Source organism: Streptopelia decaocto (assembly GCF_964273445.1).
Source record: "Streptopelia decaocto genome assembly, chromosome: 17".
Lineage (NCBI taxonomy): Eukaryota > Metazoa > Chordata > Aves > Columbiformes > Columbidae > Streptopelia > Streptopelia decaocto.
Window position 1 is genome coordinate 3,489,579 of NC_138672.1, and position 24,792 is coordinate 3,514,370.

Below are 24,792 nucleotides of genomic sequence, written 5' to 3' on the forward strand. Positions count from 1 at the left end.
GAAAGAAAAGCTAGAAAATTTGAATCCTAAAGTATCAAAGGCCAAAGGGCTATTTATCCAGGTGTTTGTACTTATTTTTCCTTTTGGAAAAGAAGGAAAAGAAGCACCTTTCCCAATTATTCTTGCTGGAGCGATGATAATGTCAGTGACAATAAGATAGTGGCTTCTAAGAATACAGAGTGGTTACATGCACGCAAATTATGCTTTCAGAGTGATTTTCTGAAAAAATGCAGCTTACACCAACAATGCCAAAGGCATGTGTTAATTTTAGCACCCCAAGCTTGTTACAGGTTAGACTGGGCTCTTGGTTCAAGGGGATAAGACTTAGTGCCAGTCTTGGTGTCTCACTCCTCGTCCATAACCGGTGCTGCCAAAGCTTTTAAAGTCTATAGCAGAGGCTGGTTGTGTGTGGTCTCAGGCCAGGAGCAGTTTGGTTTTGTGAAATACTCTGGATTTTGATCCTAGCAGGGAACAGCTCTGTGTTCTGCTTCTCTAAACAGCAAGTGGCTGTAGGGCTGGGTGCAAGTGACTTCTCTCTTTTGGGGGCAGAAGGATCATCCTTGTCTCAAACCAGCATCAATTTTGGTGTCTTGAGGCTCAAAGGATTTTCAAATATTTTACATCTGATGCCCACTCAAGAACCAGGAATTATGAATGGATCTGAGGAGCAGCTGGAGGAATTTAACAAGGTGGACTGTTACTACAGTAGTGCAGTAGACTAACCTCTATCCTGAAGGTAAAAAGGAAGAGTGGAGTAACTCAAAGATCTTCTGTAAAGGCAGAGGATCTTCTCAGAAACACCAATTAGAGTGTAAATGTGCTAGGAGTTTAGAGTATCTCTTCCCAGAGGCTTCACGTTGAGCAGGCGTTGCACTCAGGACTTGATTGCCTTTGGCCAAGGTTTGATGTAGAAAGGAATGCAGAGGCTGGTGGGCTCTCTGAATGCTTTTTGTACAACTGCTGGTCTTCAGGCCAACAAGTACCCCATCCCACAGGGCCCCTAGAAAGCACATCCTCTGCCATGAAATGCTTTCTAGTGTCCAAAACTCATTTGGGACCTACCCAAAAGGCACAGGAAGCACAATTGTAATGTGCTCTAGGAGAAGATCAGGACATCCTTCAGTCTCCAGTTGTTGGCTGGACCTCAGATGGACCTTAGGCCTCCCTTATGCTTGTGTTCAGGAATTTCAGATGTAACATTTGTACTTGAACCTATGAAGTCTGTATGAAGCCTGTGTACCTCATCCTTCATCTGTGAAAGCACTTTGCACATTCCAGAAGCAAAGATCAACCCTTTGGGATATTTTGGTAACATGGACTATGCAGCATCCCAGAGAAGTGACCGGTTTAAATGTCATTTGAGTCTCTGACTATTTTGTGAGTATAGTAGGTTGTCATTGACTCCACAGGCTGGACTTGGAATGGCTTTTCTCAGCAAATTTGGGTTTTCTGCCCTTATACCTTCTTGTACAAGGTCTGTCAGTCTCTGATGAATCAGGAGGATTTACTTGGTGTCTAGAGAAAATGTGCTGGATAAGGCAGGCTTCATGCCCTTATTGTATATGTTTTTAATATTTTTTGTTTTGTTCTTGGTAATTTCTGTGTTCACTTAATCTTAGGAATATGAAGAGATAGAAATAAATCAACCTTAAATAACGTTGCTAATTAACAGAAGTAGCAAGGAGAGAATGGTGAAAAATTGGATGAAGGGTAAATAGAGTTCATGTCTTGAAGACAGTTGAGAGTTTTCCCCAATGCAAAAGCACTTACCTAAGGGAAGATTACTCTTTAATTGCCCCAAATAAGTCAGGCTCTGCCGTTGATTAGATTAAAGTGAGTAAACTCTAGGTGTCCTATACATTTTGATTAAACATAGTAAAGAGCTAATGGTCTGTGGTGTTTCAGCTTTGGCTGTATCTGTCAGATTAGATCCCTTCTTTATTGAACCCCTCTCTGGAAACATTTCCAAAGGATTATGTGTTAGCCTATTAATGGCTTGTTTTTCGCATAGATGGACAACGTGCTGAGCAACGTGATGGCAGAATTTCTTCCTTGGAGATCCGGGGCAATCGCCTGAGGGTTGCTACTCCTGTCAAAAGTGGCTGAAAGAAGAAACTCTTGTAAGCAGCAGAGACAAAGAGTGTAGTTTTGTTCCTCTACCGGTAGAAAAGTGGAGTGACTCTAAGCCTAAAGAAGTTTACAGTAGCTTGAGAGCCCAAAGCAGCATTTTCGCATGGCCAGGAAACCTAAGCTAGAGATTGACCAGCGTGGACCTTGTCCCGGGATTTGGTGCCCATGTTGGTGCTGGTACATGGTAGGATGGTCTGTGACTTTACACTTTTGTAGATGCTGCCCTTAAGGTCTCATTTAAAGCTCCAAAGTCAACAGCTGAACACCTATAAATGCATTTTGGGTGCTGGCAGAGGAGCTCTGGTGAAGGTTGCTGCGCAGCTCCTCTCTTTGAGAGATGCCTGTCACCCGTAGCAGTAGCAGAAGGGAATTTGTCCCTGAGCTATGAAGCCTGGAGTGTGTTGCTTAACTCTGACTGTGTACAGGGGAGAGTTTTCATCGTGTTGAGTGTATCATGGAGGTGCAGGTGATGAAGGGGGTTTGCCATGGAGGGTCAGTTGCCCCTGTGTGGGCAGTGCCTGGCAGCTGGCCCTGACATCCTGTGCAGCAGCTTTTTCAGTGCAAATTGAAGTCATTAGGAAGTCTGTATAATTTATATTAATTATAGGTTTACTGCAAAATCAGTGTGTTCACACGTGTGTCTGTGGTGACCTGAGGTGACCTGGTGTAGTCTTGTGTGTTGGACATCCCTCAATTTTCTTTTCCTCTCAGTACAGGAATCCAAGTGGAGACAGCAGTTGTTTTGGAAGAAGGTCAAAGAGAATGATGGTGTTTTGGTCAAAACCCCAGAAATTAGGAGCTGAAATGCAAGATTTTATTGTTTAGGTTTATTGCAGCACAGCAGTCTCCAAACAGGGTATCCAGCCCCTGTCACCTGCCATTTTTCTATGGCAAAGGTCTTTGCTCTGCTGCTTTTGTGTTGCCCAAGAGGATTCAATCAGGTTCAGCAGTGTTTAGTAATTATTTGAATAAGTTGTTTAAACGTGTGCTGTCGCTGCCTGACTCACTCGGTCCCTGGCACAGCCTGGACGGGGTTGCTCGCAGTGCGGGGTGGTGGCACCAGCCAGGAGGAGCCATCAGCTCCAGGTTGCAGATCTGTCAGGTCTCGATTCACCCGTGGGGCGCACGGCCTTAGGACTCAGTCTGCTGGCTGCTCGTCTGTGGCACACGTGCCTAGCTGCGTGGGAATCCCCCATCACTCTCAACACATGAAATATAGATTTAGGTCATGTTGCATAAGCCGGAGGAGAGTGGGAGGTTGTGGGCAGTGGTGCTGTCTGCTTAAAGAAGGTCTTGTTGTGATAGGACAAGGGGTGATGGTTTTAAACTAAAGGAGGGGAGATTCAGGGTGGACATGAGGACGGAACTGTTGTCCCGTCCCTGAGGGTGGTGAGAGCCTGGCCCAGGTTGGCCAGAGAGGTGGTGGGTGAACCATCCCCGGAGACAACCCAGGCCAGGCTGGACGGGGCTCTGAGCAACCTGAGCTGGTGAAGATGTCCCTGCTCATGGCAGGGGGGGCACTGGGGAGCTGGGAAGGTCCCTTCAACACAAACTATGCCATGATTTTGGGGATTATGGGCTGTAGGTGCCTGAGGTACAGCTTTCTGGGTATCACCATGACCCCAGAATTGTCCCTTAGACTTCTTGTGCCTCAGTTTCCCACTGTGAAGCACCTCTCCTGTGGGAGCCTTGTGCTGTCTGGTTTAACGGACATGAGCTGTTCAGTGCCTGGGGCACCCCTGGAGCAGGGCTTCAGCTCGATGTTGGCACTGATAGGTGCTGGTTGCAAGGAGCACTATGACTGTTGCTGACCAGTGGGTTCCTTGGCCCCTGAGCAGCAAAGCAGCCTTTCCGTAAGCCCTTATGTATTTGGATGTGATTCTGGCACATCATGACAAGTATTCAGTTTCTCCTTCTTCCCTGTCGGGTTAGGATCAAGTAGCCCTGACAGTCAGCCAGGCGTTACAGCAGTGAAATGTTGTAGCTGGAACATAAAAATTGATTTGATCTCTTGGCTCATCCTGCTTAATAAGCGAGCCTGGAGCTGGACCACAGCCCAAAGGCCGGTGTCTCCATGGGCAGAGCTGTCTCCTCGCTCAGCATGGCCGAGGTGCCTGTGGGACTCGGGGGGTTTTCCCTGCAGGGCAGGAATTTGGTTTTCCTGGCAGCAAACAGGTTTGGTTCATTAAAGCACCTCACCATGGCAGAGCTGGTGGCATAAACTGGGATTGGTTTCAAGTGTGTTTGGGAAAGATGCTGCACGCCTGTGAAGGCTCTGCTTTCTCATAAGAGGTTTGCTGTCCATCCTCTTGCCCGGTGTTTTGCCCTTTAGTTTGTCCTGGATTCCTGCGTGCGAAGTGGAGCAAACAGAGCAAGTCCCTACCCTACATAAGGTAGTCTAGCAAACGCCCAGAGGAAAATGATTAATTACTCGTATTTCAGCACATTTCATTTTTCAGGGCTTTGATCGCGGCACGGAATTGTGGATCTGTCGCCAAGTTTGGGCTTCAAATGAATAAATAAATGATAAACGATCATTTGGCAGCAATGAACCTACTGCACTCCCTTTGCATGTTTATGTGGTTTTTCCCTCTCCCATCTGTTCCCTTCCTCCAGCTCTTCCTTGCCGGTTGGCTCTCCAGCCCCTTGCCTGGCTGAATGGGATGCGCTTGCTCCAACCAGAGACATGAGGTTCTGCCACCTTGGTCGACAAAATGAGAATTAAACCCAGCCTCTAAATACAAAAGCACAGGTTTTTCTCTGTAATCCCAGGAGAGCGGGCTGGGGTTGTACCCAACATTTTCCCCGTGTGCTGGGGAAGAAGCACTGAGGAAGGGTGTCCTCTGAACGCATCTGTAGAGACGCGGTGCAGGACAATAGGCAAAGAAAATAGCTGAAAGCAGAGGGGAATGGAAAGATGAAGTAGCGAACAAAGACATGGTGCTGCTGGGATGTGGTGACACGTATTGCAAAAGGCATTAAAAAATTGCGATGAGAGACTGGGCCGCACAGTTTCCCTTATCTTTCTGCTCTCATTTTACCAGCCTGTTTTCTCTTCAAATGAATTTGTCTGTCACGTGCTGGTTTTGCCTTTAGCAGGGGTGGTTGGTGGTGAGGTTAGTTAGTCCCTGTTCCTCTCGGGTGAGTCACTGATCAACTGACACAGATATTTCTGAAGATGTTTGCTATTTGGAGAGACGCTTGTCATGTGTTTGATCCGGAGTACGTTCCTTGAGGAAGAATTTGTGCAGACATGCACCGTATTCAAAATGTCTCGGAAGGTATTTACTTGTATTAAGTGAGATTGCCTGTAAGGAATGCTGTGACATCGGTCACCCACACGACACGTTGGTTTTGCTAGTTGGTCGGGTGACTTCTACCTACGCAGAGACATTTTGAGGTGGCATCAAGCACCTGCACAGCTGATATGCTCATGGATGCATTTAAAGCCCTTCCTCTCTCTGTAAACCCTTCTGCAAGCAAAATTACACTTGTGAATCTGATGGGGAATAGTGACCAGAAGCACCACAGATAATAAGTAAAAGGCACGGATATCAGCTAGAATTAATGCATTTTGTGCAAGCTGCTGTTTGAGAGTCTTTCTCTGTGATGTCTGCCAGCCTCTGTGGTTGGGCAGGTAAGGAGCTCTGTGTTTGTTATTCTTTACCCTCTGTTGTAGGAGGAGAATGTCTTTGAGTCTTTTCTTTCTGCTTCCCTTTTGCCCTCCCTTACACCCAACATCAGCTTCTCAAATGGCTGCATTCTGCACTCACAAGAAGAATTCACATTTTTCTCAGCATTTGGCTTCAGTAAACGGCCATGTGGCATTTTACTTTTCAGCAGTTCCTTAAAGAGCTCCCTTGTGGCTGCTGAATGCAGAAACTTTGTCATAAACTAAACCACCCTTCCCTCCCCTTAGTCCAGCCTGCTGCTTACTGGGGGAGCCTCAGATGGGTTTTGATGACAGAAGCCCCAAGTGCTGAGTTAGCAGATCTGGAAGCCAAATCACTCTGAAGATGCCTCGTTTTCTTGCAGTCTTCTTGTCTTCTCCCGCTCTGTGTGCACACGAAAGGTTCTGGGCACGGTGCCACGCTCTGCCTTAATTGCAGCCCAGATTAATGGAAGGCTGTGGTTCCCTCCTGTTGTGGGGTGTCTCGATACAGATGGAAATACGAGGCTGATGCTCAGCGCATGGGAAGGCAGAGCTGAGGTGGGGAGGGAGGAGGTTGGTGTAGGAAACCTGCACAGGGCAGGTCACTTAAAAGCGTGTTTTGGCCCCGCTGCAGGGTCAGTCTGGGGCTGTGGAATTAGGTGAATCTTCTCACTGGAACCAATGACAAGTGTGTGGATGGTGGGACAATCAACTTGGTTCATCAGCTCTTTTGTTGACATTTCAACCTGATCTGGTTCAAGATGTCTCTGCTTATCGCAGTGGGGTTTGACTAGATGACCTTTGAAGGTCCCTTCTGACCAAAACTCTTCTGTGATTCTGGTGAACATAACAGGACAAACCAGTACATCAGTGGTGGACAGACCTGTGGAAATCTGAGGGCAATGTCTTCTGCCCTCTGTCCTGCTTTTCTGGATGGTATTTTGTTTCTGAGGCTGATTAATATTTGCTTTTTAAATCTCTCCCTTTCTTTTGTTTTTCAGACAAATGATGCTGCAGGAAACACCTGGAACTGGCTTTACTTCATCCCTCTCATCATCATTGGTTCCTTCTTCATGCTCAACTTGGTGCTGGGCGTCTTATCAGGGTAAGACACTCATGATCTTTTTGTCTCCAGACGGATACGAAAACAGAAGATGTGTTGGTTTTAGAACTGTGAGAGGATGTAGCTGGAAAAGAGAAGCTGGGGTGACACATCATGCTGTATGTTGTCCCGCTTCACACGTCTCCTATCCTGTCCTTTCCTTGCAGTGGGGTGTTTCTGTAGGACTATAGAGCCATAGGATGGAGGATATGCTGGTGAAAAATCATTAGTTGAGATGATTCTGAATTCAGAGCCAAGAGCTAAGGGAGGTCTCTGGAATTATACTGACTTGGGTCTCTGCAGCCAACACTCCTGTGTCATCTTGAAAACCCACCAGGAAACCAGCAATGCCAGTATAAATACTTCAGTGCTGGAGCTGGACATCAGTGTCCATAGCACATTTGGTTCAACTGTGCAGCATGGAGAAACGTGAAGATCAAGCAAAAGGCAATTTAAAGACGTCAGGTTTTGTTGTTGGTTGTGGGTTTTGTTTGTTTGGTTGTTTTTCTCATCTCTAGCTGTTTAAGCCAGTGTCAGAATTTTGGGACACACTGGCCTCTTGATGTTCAAACCTCCGGGTTCAGCCAAGGTTTTGGTGTTTGTTGCATGTGAGTTTTGGGTTTGGGCCATCGTAGACATCAAGGTGCCAAGTTTTGAACCTTAGTTGGAACATCACCAGCATCTGTGGAACTTTGATCTGGAATTAACAACTTGACTCATACTAATGACTTGCAAGCCCTTAGACTTGGGCACAGTTTCTTCTTAGCCCATCCAGGTGATCTAGATTATATAGATTTATCAAGATCTAGGTTTTTTTCTGGCTCTTGGCAGCACAGGAAGAGAGAAAAGAGTTAATGTTGCTGAGTGGTAAAAGCCATTCAGTGCTGCACCTTTGCTCTTTAATTACCAAGGAAAGAAAAATGTTTTCCAAAGAACAGATGAATGCTTCATTTTTTTTTGTTTTGCGGAGGATCCTTGTCCTCCAAACACACGCTGGGGCAGGGAGCAGCAGTTTTGTCGGAGGACGGGGACATGTGCCGCTGCAGGTCACGGAGAAGGACAAGTCGTGCACTTTGCTTTTCCTCCGGTCCAGGAATAAGAGTCACGATCAATGACCGATCAAAGCCATTCAGCAGACATCCTGTTGTATCTGAGGCTTTGGAAAGGAGCACTTCATGACCACGCTTGTCTGACAGATGATTTAAAGCGAGGCCCAGAGCCAGGGCTGAGTGCGGTTCATTAGGTAGTTCATCTTCCTTGTTCCGCGGTGGGGTCAGCCCGTGTTGGCTGTAATGATACTTGTGATTTAAAACAAAACGCAGAAGCCTGCAGGCTCCCGGCCCTTAGTGCTGGATTCAAACGTGCTTGGTGACCGAAAGATGGAGACCTCTCTCTGGCTCTGCTGAAAACCTCTTGTTGCTTGGGGCAAAATATGAATATTATATAAATGTGCATCTTCTTTAAAAAAATGCAGCTCTGTGCATCAGGTTTCCCTTTGTTAGTGGCAAGGATGATAAAACATTCTTCACAGAGGGAAGCGTTTAATTTCTACTTTGCATAGAGTGGCTTGATGTCCTTGGCTGGAATAATTCCTGGGGAGAAGCTGAAGAAAATAAACATCGTATAAGTGTTGAGCACACTGCCCAGTGGGCTGCTGGGCTTGCAGCTATTGAGCAATGAAGGAAACTGGGTATATCTGAACGGACTGGTCGTGAGAAGGCACCAGAATGATGGAAAGACCCTCTGAAGGCAGAGACTGTTGCCATGATATGCTTTAGCCAAAAGCCCCAGACAGTATTGTAGTAGTAGTAGTAGTAATAATAATAATAATAATAATAATAATAATAATTAATAATAATAAATTGCTGGAGATGATTATGCTCATGACTGTACATAGAGAAGGGGTCATCGGCAAATGCACATTGACTTCCACAGGGTAGAGACTCCTGGCAATATCCCACATTCCTAGTTCAGTAAAACCAAGTTGATTTAGGGTTAGGGGTTCTACAAATAGCCCATGAACAGGGTTAACCCAGCAATCACTTACCTGCTTCTTATCGTCATGACCTGTGCAGCTCACAGCCTTTGATATTGTCCTGGCTGTATCCCGGGGTGATGTGATGCTCTGCTCTCCTTCTCCACACATCACGAGAGGGAGCAGTGGGGTAGCAAGAGGGGATGTAATTCCCCCAGGAGTAATTGCAAAGCTGAGGTCGGGTCACTGGTTTCCTGGGCTTATGAGTGATCTCCATTACTGCCCCCTTTCACAAAAACCCCGTTGGTCAAGTTGTATTTTATTTTCTGATGCTTTGCCATATAGATCAGCAGCATTAGGGGGTTAAGTTTCAGGGCACTATATCTCAGAAAGCCACAGAAAAAGCTTTTATGTGAGCATTTTTCATTACTGTTAGTTTTGAGCTATTTCCTCTCGCGTATTTGCGTTCCTCAGTGGGCAGTAAGGAAGCTGCAAATTTCTGCAGTAGGTATGTAGATGCTATCACAGATCATAGCAATATAAATAACCTAAAATGACAACAAGTTATTGAGCTTCCTATGACATTAGATTATACAGAGTTTTGCCATAACTAGTGATGGAATTTTCTACCTTCCTGTAGTTATTTGTGAACACATGTCAAGACTGGGTGGATACTTAATGTGAGTGGGTTCAGCTCCTGGTTTATCTGCTGAGCAGCGCAGGCAGTCTGACACGTTTGGGATCCCAAGCCTGATCTGCTAGCAAAATGTGGAAGCATTTGCATCACAAATGCTACAGAAGAGATGATACCTGCTTTAAAATAAAGAGCAAACCACCTTTCCCCTCTGATGATTCTTCTGGAATTATAATAAAAGCCGAGACAAGCAAGTGACAGAGAGATGTTGAAATCTGTAAGTGTTGGTAAAAACCTGCTATAAAAATAACTCCTAATCTTGGGCCACTGTTGATATGACAAAAATCTCTGAGTACCTGTCTAAAAGCATATTGACCCCATAATTCAGATTAAATGAGACTCTGTCTGCTGTACAGGGCGCCCTCCTCATGCATGGCGATCAAAGCACTGCCAGCGCTCTTGTAATCACTTAATATTTAAAAATCCTCCCCAAATGGTGCGCTCTGCCTTCCGCTCCTTTCCCCTCCCTAATGGGTCCCACTGGGGACCAGGCTCTGCTTGTGCAACCAAGTATCCAGATTTCCCCAATGATCCTAAGACATCAGGTGTGGAATTACTGCAAACATCTTCTTTCTGATGGTGCGATAGGGATGTTGGGCTTTCCAAAGGTGGGTCTCCGACTGGGGAAACTGGTAGCAGCTCCACTTGTCAGGTTGAAAGACAGACTGTGCTGTTCTCCAGCTGTGAGGATGGCAGGATTTAGAGTTTTCCTGGGGCGCTGCAGTGGTCGGAGTTGTACAATGAACTGCTATTGAAACAGCTCTTAAAATCCAGGAGCTGCCTTTGGTTGTTCACAGAAGATACGGGGCCCTCCAGCACAGCATCCCTTATACTGTGGAGTGGTGGTAATGTGGGTTTGCTCCCTTGCTGGGGATTTTCCTCTCTGCTCCTTGCTGTGTATCACCCCCGCTTTCTGTTCTCCCGCTCTGGTTCTTGACCTCTCCATGAGCTGATAAAGCTCAATAGCCCCACAGAAACTAATAGAGCAGAAAAACACAGATGATTTTCTTCTGGAGGAGCTTTTATGGAGCACCATAGTGATTCAAGAGAAGATCAGGACTGTACAGAGCAGAAGCAAGAGGGAGATTTCTCTCCCCTTTGGTAGCATTAAGACATTTGGTTGGTTCATTTGCTTCTTCACTGTAGAGGTCTGTCTGCTTGATCAAGAAGGGCAGATGCAGAGTGTGTTCATGTTGAGGTCACTGTCCAAACCTGCTACCCCCCAGTCACAGACACACAAAAAGAGGAAAATGATAAATTTAGAAGAAAGGAAAAAAAGATTAGACACCTGGTTGAAGTTCTACTGACCCATCCATCCACTCACAGGACAAAACAGGTTTCATTCGTACTGGAGAGCTGCCCTTGACTTAGTTTTAATCACAAGAAGCTATTCTAGCTGTGCTAACCTTGTTCCAGAAAGCCAAGGCACCTTGTTTCCCAGAAAGTAGAGAAGCATTTTGGAAGGTTTCCAGTGCAGAGTGGAACAACAGCAGCAGTGAAAATGTTTAGGAATTTGTATCCATAATGTATTTCTCTTGAAACATCTTTCTGTGTTGCCTGGGGTGGGTGGTTATTCTTACTTATTAGATTATTTGTAAACTTTTGGTGACTTAGGCAGCAATAAAGGCATCAATCACAGGGAATGCAAGCTTTCCATAGGAAAAGAGTTTGGCTGGCTCTGGTGGCACTGTGGGAATGTTCTGGCTCCAAGTCATGCTGAGAAGGGTTGACCCCAGATGCCTTTCAGTTTTCCCTAAGCAGGGTTGTTTGCTGCTCGGGACATCATGGGATTTGGCTTCAGTTCTGACCAGAAAATGCCCTGTGATGATCCTGATGAATTATTGATTGAACTCCGCACAGGCTTCTGCAGTTTAAAGTGAGGCAGGAAAAAATACCCCCTATTGAACTGAGAAAACCAGACCAATGCTCTTTATCTTTTCTGCCTTTGCACTGTTTTCTTGCTGCAGTCCCCTGCCCCCCTACTCTGGCAGCCGTTGCCACCAAGAGATGAGAACGCATCTCCATGTACACCTTAGTTTCCTGGTGTTCCATCCCTTAGCAGTGATTTCCAGTGCTGCTTTTCTCCTCCTGCTGCCATTCAGCTGGTGGGAGTTTTCTACACCCCGGCTGTTGAGCTGGGTATTAATTTTGCCTGGTAATGAGCAGGATGATTCTGTACAATACATTTGTGAGTGTTTTGATGCTTCGGATTACACAATGCAAAGTGGATAAACGTTATCATGGGGATGCTGTGGAGAAGATGATTTAACTTATTTCAAGGCTAAGTGCTTTTTGGCTCCGTTTCACACGGCGGTGGGGAGCGGTGAGGGTGGAGACACAGCAGGAGCGCTGGCCAGAGAGGGCAGTGCACAGCGAATGATGCATTGGAATCCTGAGAGTGAAAAATGCTGCTCGGCAACTCCTCAAATATTTATGGTGAAGCCTGAGGTATTTCCAGACCAGCCGGTAAAGAGTAATGATCTTTCCTGAGGTTTACTCATCCGGTTGCAATAACCAAGCACCGCAATGGCCAGTTTGCATCTTTCCTGCTTAAGTGTTATTGTACCGTAACACGGTCCAGAGCTCCTCTGTCCTGAGATTCTCTTATATGCCTTTTGTTGTATGAGACCACCTGGTGTAAGAACTGCAGGGAGACCTTTTCAGTGGATGCAGCATCTTTGTGGCAGCAGGAGCCTGGCAAGGGATGTAGCTACAGATCATGCTGGCGCCTTGCAGGTGAACAAGGCTCAGGGCAAAGAGAGATTTAATTCCTCCCTGCTGCACTCTGTTTTGAGCAGAATCCTATTAAACACTCTCCCTGTCGTGTGCTCTGGTTTCCCCAGGGCATTTCTGAGGGTTGTACTTTGGGTCCAGGGGCTTTTGCAGTGTTGGATCAGCTCCCTGGGGCGAAACACAGTCCCACCCAGACCTCACTGAACCGGCCATCTCGGTGACTTGCTCTGCTGAGTTTCATGACAGGTTTTCCCATCCCGAGGATTTTTGCCAGGTTGAGATCATAAAACTTCAGCCTGCAAGACGTGCAGAGGCTGGAGGAGAATCAGGCTGATTAATTTGTCATAATGGCAAAGTGTTCTTTTGTCCTCCTTCTCCCTCATTACAGAGACAATCATTCATTTTCCCTGCAAATTTGTTCCAAGTTCACTGCTACCTGCTGTGATCTGACTTTGGCTGGTGTTAATTATTTGCAGCAGAAGAGCTGCATCATGAAAAGATATGAGATTCTGCTGCCTTCTCATTGCTTTTAGTCTTTCCTCAGCCTGTGCTTAAAAAGGAGGGGAACCAAAGGGCAAAAGAAAGATGTTCTTTCCTGGTTTTCCTTGCTCATCACCCTTTTCAACAAAGCCATTGTTGCAAGCAAGAAATGCGGGAGCGGCAAGTGTGTTTCTTGCAGAAGGAGTCAGGGAGCCATGACTTTCCATGTGAGCTTTGTCTCGCCAAGATAAATGTCCTTTTGAATGTGGATCTTTTGCTCCCTTTGTGCCTTTGCTTAGTACAGGAGAGATGGACTACATTTATTTGCCCATCTGTTAAACTGCAATGGAAATTAAAGCCTATAATGCAGGAATGATACATAGGAGACCTAAATTTGAATTTCCTGGGGCTGCTGCTTTGACTCTGGGGTGGAGACTTGGTGAACGGAGCCAGACGTTCATCCAGGAATTGCAGTAGGTTGATACCGTGAGATAAATGGTGATTTTTAATTCTTCTTTTCTCTTTATTGTTGCCTCCTTCGGGCCAGGTTTGCCCAGCTGTGGCATTTGCAGCATTTCAAATTGGATTAGGTGGAATCAAAGTGAAATCGGCACAAGCCGAACGTAAAAACAAAAGGAAGGCAGATGCATTGAAGGCTTCACCTCTGCGCTGTTCCTCTTTCGAGAGATACAAGATGTAGCCCATATCTGGCTTGCATTTGAAGCATCTTCCTGTTATGTGCAGTGATAAAAGTGCCTGTGAAGCCTGGCTCGGTGCTGCGAGATCAATCTCACAGAGATACTTTCATCCTTTATCAGCTGGTTGAGGAGACCTATATTTTTTGTCCTCTTTAGAGCAATGAGGAGCACACAGAAGCAGCTCTGGCTGTGCAGGATTGATTGAGCCAGCCCTTACTCTTAAACCGTGGATATGAGGATGGGTTAAGCAGCTCAGCCAGCTGGGTCTGTACATCTGGGCTCAGTCTGGGACAGATGGATGTGCCTCTCAGATCATACCCAGTGTGATCTTGGCCAGCTGTAGCTCTAGGTGAGATAGCAACATATAACGCTGTGTGTATTTGAGATTTTGGGCAGCTGATGGGACAGGATGGGGAGGAGGAGGAGCCACAGAGCTTGGTCATCCTCAGCACTAAGAAATCTCAGCCCTCCTCTGGGCTTTCCTCATTTGGTAACAACATTCAAAACTCCAAGCTCTCAGCAAACCACCATTATGGGCAGGAAAATAATATCTTAGAGGTACCAAATGTCATTAGCATAAAGAAATTCTTGGCGATGGTTTTGCTGGTGAATCAGTTGCTTGGGTTCACCATTCCAGCACTTTCCAGTAGGATCTCTCTGCACCCTGGGATGTGCTTTCTTGCACCTCCCTTGGGTTTGCTGCTCACCCAAATGAGGTACATTTCTATACTTTTCCTTCTTGCTCCAGACAGGCTTTCTAATCAATAAGCTTTGCCTGTGTTCAGTGCTGACCTGGGCCTGACTTTTAGAGGTATTTAAACCAAGTGTTTTTACAATACTTTACATGTAAATTGAAGGGCAGAGTTATTTTTAGTTTTGCCCACACGTTTCTCTGCACATGAGGATTTTGTCTGTGAATAAGAATAACCATACCTTGGCTCATCCTGGAATCTTCCCGGGCCTTATTGCAGTGAATATATCTGATGCTATAGTAAAGAAACCAAGGTCCTTGCTGATCCCCTCTTATTTTCCTTGCAGCCCTTCTGGGTGCAAGGCGCCGGCTATGAACACAGCCGAGCCACGTGCTGTTGGTTTTACAGCTTCCCAGCTACAGACCTCGACACCATGTCCAGGCAGCTGGAAATTGCGCTGCTTGTCTATTTACTCCTGGATTTATTGGGTTTGAAATCTTTCTTTCCTACTCCAAATTTGATTCTAGCTTCCACGTGTGTTTCTAACTCAGCAGCACCCACCCAGGTTTGTGCACTGAAGGGGAATGATGCTCTTTCTCCCTTTCCCTCTCCCCTTGCCTCCCGTGTGCTGCTGTGAATAATTCAGCCCCTGCTGTCACTGCTTTTCCTCCTCTCCCAAAGGAGCTTTTGTGAGAACACCAAAGGTTGGTGCCTTTGAGGTGGGTGTCCTGCGGGGCACCATCCCGGCAGGATTGCTGTTCTGGTGTCGCTGCCTCCCTGGCAGCCCCTTTCAGGCTCTCAGAGCTCTGTTGTGGGCTGAGGTGAGTACTTTAATCTCTCAAAGAGTTCAAAGGGTTGCTGGTGCTGCTGTTGACATGGTTCCCTCGTGACAGTGCACCCCGCTGAAGCAAAATGCTTCAGGAATTGGGGGAACGTGGTCTCTGCTGTCCCTGCTCGGATTCTAAGCTTTGCTGTTGTGCTCTGGATACACAGTTTCCTACCTGGTGTCCTGTCCGCCTCCTAAACCACCACGGCACCCACAGGAGGGGTGAGGATGCTCAGCAGGTCCTCAGGGCACTGATCACCTGCTTTTCTCTCCTTTCCCTCCCCACTGCCCATCTTGCTCCTGCTCCCCATGGGCTCGCTCTCTTTCTTTCTGCCAGGACTCGCTCGCTGCCTTTGTCTCTGAAAGAAAAGGTTTGCAGAGGTAAAATAAATATTAAGCACAGCCAAGGCTTTGTGCCCTTAGTTGTATCAATGGTTACAGGCATCAAGGCATAAGGATTTTTTGTTGCATCCACCAGAGGCTTCCCCTTATAAAGGATTTACTGTTCTCCAGGAAGAGAAAAGACAGAGATATGAACCTGCAGAACAAATTCTTTCCCTGGAGCAAGAATCTGCTTTTCAATAAACAGGTGGATGCTGATGCGGTTAGTGAATGAAACGTTAGGAGTATTAACCGAATCAGACCCTGGTGAAGCAAACCATGCGGGGCTTTGCAGGATGGTGTGTATGAGGTAGCAAAATCAATCACACAAGTATTGCAGGAGCTGCAGGATGGCAGGAGCACGAGGAGGGGCTGGCTCAGCAGGGATGTGTTACCACGTTAGTTTAACTAACTTCACCCACGCTGTTGAGATTCGGTTGGATTAGGATAAGGTGGCAAACTCCAGCATCAGAAACAGAGACCTGAGAGGGAAAGTTAATTAAACAAAATAAATGGTAAGAAATGGATTTCCACCCTTAAAATGCAATTCATTGTTTCTCCTTGCATGTGGATGCTCTCAAGATGCTGGGAAGCTTGGATGTGTGTGTGTTCCCTGTGTTGGTAGGTTACCCTAAGGCACATCTGGAGCAACTACAGCCCCAAGCAAGTGGTCACAGCCTGCCAAGAGCACAAGAGACTTGGTTTTACTGAAAAATAGAGATAGTATTACGTTTATATTACCTCTCTTATCATCCAACACGTTCATACATCTGGGGTGTTACAAGTGCTTGTTCTTATCTCTCTGATCTCTTTGCAGCCTCTTGCAGAAATTCCTACCTCCGCTTGCTCTTGCAGGAGGATTACTGAACCTTTGGTGGATAATCCACACCGGCTTTCTTTTGAGGTTCTTTCCTTGCTGATTGTCAAAGGGGTGGACTGAAACCGAGAGGAATTTGTAACACTTTGCCCCTGAGTAGCACTACACTGGTGATTTTGTACCGTCCTTCGGGCACGTTTGCTGCTCCGGTCCGCATGTCAGTGCGCTGGCCGGCCGACAGGGGGTTAATTCCCCGGGTCGCTGCGGGTGGCACGGCCGGGGCAGGCGACCCCAAACGGGGCCGGGCCGGGCGGGCTCGGTTGTCCCCGGGCCGGGCGGTTCGGGGGTGTTGTGCCCGGGCCGGGGGGGTTCGGTGGGGGCTGCGGTCCCAAGCTGCTTGTGCTGCGAGAGAGGCGAGAGACCGTCGGGTTCGCCACGTGGTGAGAGGTTGTGCCTTGTTGTTTTTGTTGTTTGTTTTTTGTGCCTTTTTTTCCCCCCTTCTCCTTTTTTCTTCTCTTCTGTTAAACTGCTCTTACCCCAACCCCCGAGTTTTGCCTTTTCTTCCCGATTCTCCTCCCCATCCCCCGGGGCAGGGCTGGGGAGCAGCGCACGTTTTTAGCTGCCGGGTGGGGGGGCTGGGCTGGGCCAGTCTGGCACCCAGAGGAGTTGGTGTTTTCCATCTTTGTGGAATCACAGAATAGTTTGGGTTGAAGGGACCTTCCCAGTGCCCCCCCTGCCATGAGCAGGGCCATCTTCACCAGCTCAGGTTGCTCAGAGCCCCGTCCAGCCTGGCCTGGGATGTCACCAGGGATGGTTCATCCCCCACCTCTCTGGCCAGCCTGGGCCAGGCTCCCACCACCCTCAGAGGCAACAGTTTCTTTCTTATATCTAATACAAATCTCCCTCTTTCAGTTCAAAGCCATCAACCTTTGTCCTATCTGTACATGCCCTTGCAAAAAGTCCCTCTCCAGCTTTCCAGTAGGTCCCTTTAGGTGCTGGATGGCTGTTCTAAGGTCTCCCTGGAGCATTCTCTTCTCCAGGCTTAACAACCCCAACTCTCTGTCTCACTTGTGTTCATAGCAGAGGTGTTCCAGCCCTTTGAGCATCTTCATGGCCTCCTCTGGACTTCAACAGCTTCTGTTGAGGGCTCAGAGCCAGATGCAGCACTGCAGGTCCCTTGATTTCAAATGCCATCCAGGCTGAACTTTGCTCATTGCTTTGACATACTTGGACTGGAGATGAAGTCAATCCTAAAACTGTTTGGTTTTGGGTTTTGTTGTTGTTGTTTCTTGGTCTGGGCTCTTTTTCTAAAAGAAAAAAAAAAAGTTTTAGACTTAAAATTCTGGAAGTGCTTAACCGCTGCTTTCTGGGATTCCTTGGTGGAGTCCTTCTGGGATCTGTGCTGCTTTCTGCTCACTTTGAACAGTGCTTTAGATTCAGCAGATGAAGGCTTTTCTCCCGTGTTAATATCTGAAATTTCATGAGCTCGTGTGTAGCACCGTGATACCGTTCTGAATGAGGAGCTAACTACCTGTGCTGCTGTCATGAGCACTGTTAGTGGCAGCGATGCTGCCACTCTCTGCCTCTTCCCCGTGAGTGGGACGTGTTTCTGTCTGCTTTCTAAGCAGAAAACACGAGCTGCAGAGGTTTAATGGTGTGATCAGTCTTGTAGCAGGCCGGCTGTCGCGAGCCCCGGGACCGTGCCATGAAACCCAGGACCGGGAGGCGCGTTACATGATGCTCCATCTCAGCTCCCTGCTGTCCTATAGGAAAGTTAATCAGAGAGTCGCGAGGTGAAGATTGTGGCTTGTTTTCCTTTTTTTTTTTTTTTTCCCTGTGACAGTGTTTGTAATTTAAGACCAACATGGATAAAGTACTTGAAAGAATTTCATTTGTTTATAATGTTTTACTGACCCTGGTGGTTACTCCTGAGTTGACCTTGGCCCTTTTGTGGCTGGGGAGGCTCTTGAATTTCCCTGAAGTGGGTATTCCAGTGTGTATATACACTGAGATTTATTTTACTCTTCCACTCACCAAGGTGATAAGCAACAATCATCCATTTTCCTGCTGACTTTAAGCACCGACCACTCTTGAGAAGAAAAATGTGATGCATTGAGCTTGACTGGTATGGCATATGGTTTCCATAATGAATGCCCTTCCTTTGATTTGTTTGTTCCTGCTGTCTCTATAGAATCAGTTATTCACAACTGTCATGTCGTAACTAAAATGCACTGTAGTCACCTACCCAGGCCGAGCTCGGCTTCCTCCAAAGCCACATCTCCTGTTGCTGTGCTGCGTGTAGAATCGTAGAACTACAGGATGGTTTGGGCTGAAGGGACCTTCCCAGCTCCCCCAGTGCCCCCCCTGCCATGAGCAGGGACATCTTCACCAGCTCGGGTTGCTCAGAGCCCCGTCCAGCCTGGCCTGGGATGTCTCCAGGGATGGTTCATCCACCACCTCTCTGGCCAACCTGGGCCAGGCTCTCACCACCCTCAGGGACAACAATTTCTTCCTCATGTCCAGCCTGAATCTCCCTCCTTTAGTTTAAACCATCACCCCTTGTCCTATCACAACAGGCCCTGCTCAAAAGTCTGTCCGCATCCTTCTTATTGGACCGTTTTAAGTACTGAAAGCATTTTGAGCTTTTAGCTTTCCTTCTTCTAATTCTGCCCCAAAAAGAGCTGAAATATCAATGTTTTGGGTGGCTTTTGGTGCACATGGTGGTTGATGAGAGCCTAGGATGAGGATGGGTGAACAGCTTTCAATATTCCTCATTCCAGAACTGGCCAAAGTGTGGAGGACCAGCTGGGAAGAAAGTCCTGGATGTAAAGCTGGGTGAGAGGCAGCACATTTCCAGCTCAGGTTTCCTATCTGGTGATTTGGGAGATTTTTGCAAGTCAGTGGCATAAATAGAAATTATGCTGAATAAAAGAGGAAAATTTACTGCTACCAGACCTTCCCATGGGACTTTCTGTGTTTTCATTTAGAACTGGCAGGAAAACTGCCATTTTGACAGAATTTTTCCCTTTTCTTTGAATATGTTCTGAAATTTTGTTGAAGAGCTCTCAGACAGAAATTCTGGGAGTTTTCCAGTTGCTGCAGATGGGGGATGTTTCAGTTAGTGAATGGTGATGAACATAGTGGAAGAGAGACACATGCATGCTTTTATTAACGCATTTCATAAAGAAAACCAGTCTTTTCACAAGTTCCAGCTTCATCAAACCTCTCTTATCTCCTGGAAATAAGAGGTAGGAGATGTAGATGCAAGTGATACATTCCTCTGCCAGGCAGACTGTACATCAGGACACTCCAGTCTTCAACCTGGACTGTTTTGCTGCAGCTCAGTAGCTCTCAGAAGACGTGGGATGAGCTCAGACCCAAGGTACTGTTGTCTTCTCAGCCTTCCCAACTTCTACAGCAATGCCAAATATGCTGGTTCCAGAGGACAGGAGGGTGCAGGTGGTTTAAACCTCAGCAGCGTTCCTCACTGGTGTCTTGAAAAAAGTGCGTACGGCTGTAGAGAAACTACTGAAGGTTTGCAACTTAGCAAAGTTTGTCTCCTCGTTTTATTACGTGTTTAAAGTTGAGATTAAAGGGACAAGTCCTAGGTAGCTTTTGGTTTCCTTAGGCCAGACAGGAGCTGGCGGAGGATGAAAGGCTTTGCAAGGAAAGCTCTCCCTTGCCTGCTCCAGAGGGGCGAGGGGTGGCTTAGAGCCCAGAAAGCCAAACGTATTTTGGGTGGCATCCACAGCAGTGTGGGTAACAGGAGGAGGGAGGGGATTGTCCCCTCTGCCCTGCTCTGTTGAGACGCCCCTGCAGTGCTGGTCCAGCTCTGGGTGCTCAGCACAGGACACACATGGACCTGCTGGAGAGGGGCCAGAGGAGCCACAGGAATGACCCGAGGCTGGAACAGCTCTGCTGGGGGACAGGCTGAGAGAGCTGGGGGGTTCAGCTGGAGAAGAGAAGCTCTGCAGAGACCTTAGTGTGGCCTTTCTGGACTTAAAAGGGGCCTATGAGAAGGATGGGGACAGACTTTTTAGCAGGGTCTGTTGCAATAGGACAAGGGGTGATGGTTTTAAACTAAATGAGGGGAGATTCAGGCTGGACATGAGGAAGAAATTGTTGTCCCTGAGGGTGGTGAGAGCCTGGCCCAGGTTGGCCAGAGAGGTGGTGGATGAACCATCCCTGGAGACATCCCAGGCCAGGCTGGACGGGGCTCTGAGCAACCTGAGCTGGTGAAGATGTCCCTGCTCATAGTGGGGATTGGAATGGGTGAGCTGTGAAGGTCCCTTCAATCCAAACTGTTCTATGATTCTTTGATCTGCTGTCCCTCCTGCCTGCTGTGGTCCCTCATGACCCTCCTCACGGGGTTTTACCTCCTGCTCCCATCCAGCACAGCTGGGAAATTTGCGGTGACATAATCTTGTAACGCAGGAAATGTGGCCCCTCCACGTCTGGCAGTTTATAAATGCACGTTGTCACTTTGCGCTGTCTGATCTCATTCCTCCCCTTCCAGAGAGAAATCAAAACTGAGAGGAGGTCCCTGGCCTTGACCAGCAGGCACTGAACCAGAGATGAGAACATTAGAAAGGAAGAGGGGGAAATCGGCGATCCAGCTGACACATGCGGGATCCCAACTTACCGGCAAACCTGTGCTGAATGCCAAGGAGGAGCTGTTGGTTCAGAGCGATGTTTCGGCTTCCTCCGTTTCAAGGATGGGGTCATGGGCTGTACTGTCAGGTGGGGGACGGGAGAGGGGAGTCAAGAGCCTGGGATGCGCTGCCAGAATCAAGATAACGGCTCAGCCGATGGCAGCTCTCACATCAGTGGGTGGCACCAACGTGTGTCGTGGTACTGAGCAGAGTTCACCCTGCAGTCCCTTCTTTGTGGGTCGGACAGTCCTGTCAAATGAAGAACAAGTGTCAGCTTTGAAGCGTAAAGTGTAGACTGTGGATATAAAGCTGGTCTGGCACCTGCAGCTCCTTTTTCCCTATTCTTCCACCTTCCTCCCATCTCCTCCTCCTTGCTGGCTTCTGAGGAGCACGTGTGGGTAATGAACAGGTGATTAGGTGGGATTTTTACTGAAGAATAATGATTAACTAAAGATTTGCAACAGTTAACTGAAGGTTTGAAAGACACAGCAAAGTTAAGACGCCAATTGAGCGAACCACTGGTGTACATGAAGAAGAAAAGCTTGATCCCACATCTAACTGTGCGGATGAAGCAATTGTGGGTCACTGTAGTGTGTCCTCAAAGAGAGGGGTTGCAGAGGATGGTTCAGAGCTCCATAATTATACATGGGCATGTACATCTCCAGGTGGGTCATCAGAAGCTTCCCAGTGATGTGAATTAGCCTGGGAAAGGCCCCAGTGCATGTCTCTTGGGGGTGGTGGCTGCACTTTTGTCCCAGCATTGTTTCAAATGATGCAGTAGGATGTACTGGGACAAGATTTTTGCAATGGTTTTGTGAACTTTGCTTTCTGACTACCCTCTACAGTCCTGTTCTAATGATTTGATGTCAAGGTACTTGCTTTTGAGCAAATGGCAGGATCATTGTTACCCTTGACCTAGAGCATCTGGCCTATTTCACCTTCACCCCAGAGCACCCATCCTCACTTGTAACTCTCGTTTGACTTGTGTTTGTCAAAGTCGACTTAAGTATGGGAAAACTCAGAGAGAGGTTAACGGGGAAGAGTAGATATCTTTTACAAGATAGAGACACTGCTGTGTGTCTGTGACATAATATTGTGCTTCTAGAGGAAATTCTGCTGTGGGGTGAGTGGTGCGGAGGGATGGAGGACAGATTTAGTGTTGGGGATAATAATTTGTATTGGGTGACTGGACAGGTATACGTGGTTGTGCTTCAGGATCTTATTGTGACGGACACAGAACAAAAGTGTGTGCATGTGGCGCTTTGCAGTCCTCGTTCAGGATGGAAGAGGCAGAGAAACAGCTGAGCTGCAATCAAAGTAGTAGTTGGTTGGACAACAACATAGTTTGCTGTTGTCTCCACTCACTACAGCTGTCATTGACTTCACAGGCTTCATGAACACAAGCCGAAAGATGAAAAGGGGCTGCGTGTTTTCCCTGACCGCTTGTGACATGTTCCCTTTCATTCTTCTCTCTCCATAGTGAATTTGCCAAAGAACGAGAAAGGGTAGAAAATCGTCGAGCTTTCCTGAAGCTCCGTAGGCAGCAGCAAATTGAACGGGAGCTCAATGGGTACTTGGAGTGGATCTTCAAAGCAGGTAAGGCCAGACATCTCCTGATCTTGGTTCAATATGTTTGTGGCAAGTGGAGTCTGGTGATGACAGAGGACAATGGCCACAGAACTAACTAGTCTTTGGTGTTGCTGGCCGTCGAGATGGCCATTGAGATGTTGCTTTTGTTGGGCTTGTTTCTGAGCAGTCACACTGAAGCTATTGCAAAACATCTGAGTTTGATTAAGCAAAAACAAAGGAGCTGGGCCAACTTTCTTTATTGCTGAGTTCAAAGCAATTGTCTTAATACAGTATAATATAAAAAGTGATACAGTGCCCAAAGTCTCCACAGTGGGGAAACTGTTCCCTTATAAAAGTCATTTATATTTTATTTACTTTCCACCACAGCTGTTTTATAAGCCTCCCTTGCTGTGATGGTAAAATACACTGGAGTGTCATTTTTATGAGCTACAGAGATCACTTTCATGAAACTCACCCCAGCACATATTAACATTGCTTTATAACCATTATAACTGAGCATTGCACTTTATTGCAAGCCGTGAGCAACTTTAAAAAGGACCCAAATGCACTAATTTAACAAAAAATAGCCTGCTTTTCTTTTCCTTTTTATCAGACAGTAAAGATTACCAATAGACCTTCTGCATTTCAGAGTAGCTGATACATAGATTGACATGGCCATAGTGCGGTTCATTCACATAGCACCAGAAAAACTTCTGGGGCTGATTTGCTTCCTTGCTTGCTTTTCTGAGAAGCTGAAACATCTGAAGGAAAATGCCTTTTAAAACAATGATGGGCAGAAAAAGAAGCCGTTGTTTTTCAGATAGATTTTCAGGTGCCTTTCAGCTTCATCCTTGCCCTTCACAGATGGGAAAACAGAGGCCCAGCATTATATAGTGACTGACCTGATGTCAGCCGAGAGATCAGTGGCAGAACTGGCCCCTGGTGCTCCTGAAATCCCTGTTGTCATTCCTCGTTTGGAAATCTATGCTGATGCCAGAGGCCTAAGGAGCTAAAACGTGCCTGCACGAGTAGTTTCGTGGTCACGACAACTCTTTGCAGTGTTGCATGAGCTGGAGCATCCCGGTGCTATTCTGTGCAGAGGTGGCTCTTTTTCAGGATTTATGGCTTTAGTTTCATGTGCATAACCCAGGTGTCAGAATTTGGAGGAGCATTTTCAGGTGGATCCCACTGAAGTGCTGTGCCAGCCCATGTGCCCGGGGCTCTGCGGGGTCCCCTGGGAGCACAGGGGTGTCTGCGGTACCTGCCCAGGGGACAGAGGTCTGGGCAGGACTTTCAACAGCCTGGCCAGGGAGGAGAAACACTGAAGCACTGAAATGTAAAATAGGAAGACGGAACAGCAGTTTATGTGGTGGCTTGAACCCATTATTTCCCCTGCTGCTACGCAGGGTGACAATTGATTGCCAGTCATGTTGATAGGCTTTCATTCACTGTGACTGTTCCACAGCAACTGTCCCCAGTTAGGTAACCACACTTCATTCTGTGGTCATTCAATGAAGGAATCATTCACTTTCCATTCATCATTTGTTTTCCCATTTGTTTACAGCTTTCGTGCTGCCTCAAATTCAAATTAATTAACGGTTGATCCAGTGGCTGGACTAGAGTGCACCACGGTTCTTCCATCTCGCTTTTATGACTCTTGTGATCTCTCAGTCTCTAAATCCTGGTCTCCTCTCAGTAAATTAAAGAGGAGAATTCCCTTGCAGGGATGGGGGTTGCTCCTTTTCATTTTGGTGACTGTTCTGCCAAGAAGAGCGATGCAGAGGTCGTTAGCAGAACTTGGCTGAAAGTTGAGGTGGAGAAGTTATAAAACAAAGAGTCCCTGCTCTGATTTTACATCCTCTGGGAATGGCTGGTTATTCTATTTCTGTGTTGCCAGTGCTGAATAAATGCCACATCAGTATGGAGTGAAACTGCTTTAAAATGCCCATCTTTTTATTTTGTCTAATAACCCAAAATTCAGAAGGTTTTCTAGAACAGGAAAATGTGTGCAAAATAGCTGAATTAGGGAATAATAAAAATATGCTGTACAGGCATTGTTGAAAATACAATAGGAATATAAAAAAAGCTTCCTAGTACAGCTGAATAATAGCAATGATTAAAATCAACTTAGTAAAGCTTTGAATAGAAAAGGTAGCGTGAAGGCAAAGCAAAACAGATAACTGAGAGAATTCAGGCACTGACATTTGAGGCTGTGCTGTCGACGGGGTTTTCCCGTTGGAGAGGCCAGGATTTCAGCTACAAAATGATAATGAATTTCCAAAGTAGATAATCAGTTTTTCTTGTCCAGGACCGTGTGTGGGACAATGGCCAAAGCCAACTGCTCGGGTGGGATCACAGTGATCACAGCCAGTCCAGCCTGGGCAGGGATCT

The 24,792-nt window shown here is 46.9% G+C and overlaps 1 protein-coding gene across 1 annotated transcript in view; it reads left to right on the plus strand.

Annotated features, from left to right (window-relative positions):
• Positions 1-24,792, plus strand: part of LOC309447442 (voltage-dependent N-type calcium channel subunit alpha-1B-like) — a gene marked incomplete at both ends in the record, with an annotated part of 271,855 nt that overhangs the window by 116,730 nt on the left and 130,333 nt on the right. The window contains 2 exons of the mRNA XM_082068050.1: positions 6,784-6,887; positions 22,313-22,428. Of these exons, the coding sequence (XP_081924176.1) occupies positions 6,784-6,887; positions 22,313-22,428 (220 nt within the window). The remainder of the gene's footprint in view (positions 1-6,783; positions 6,888-22,312; positions 22,429-24,792) is intronic.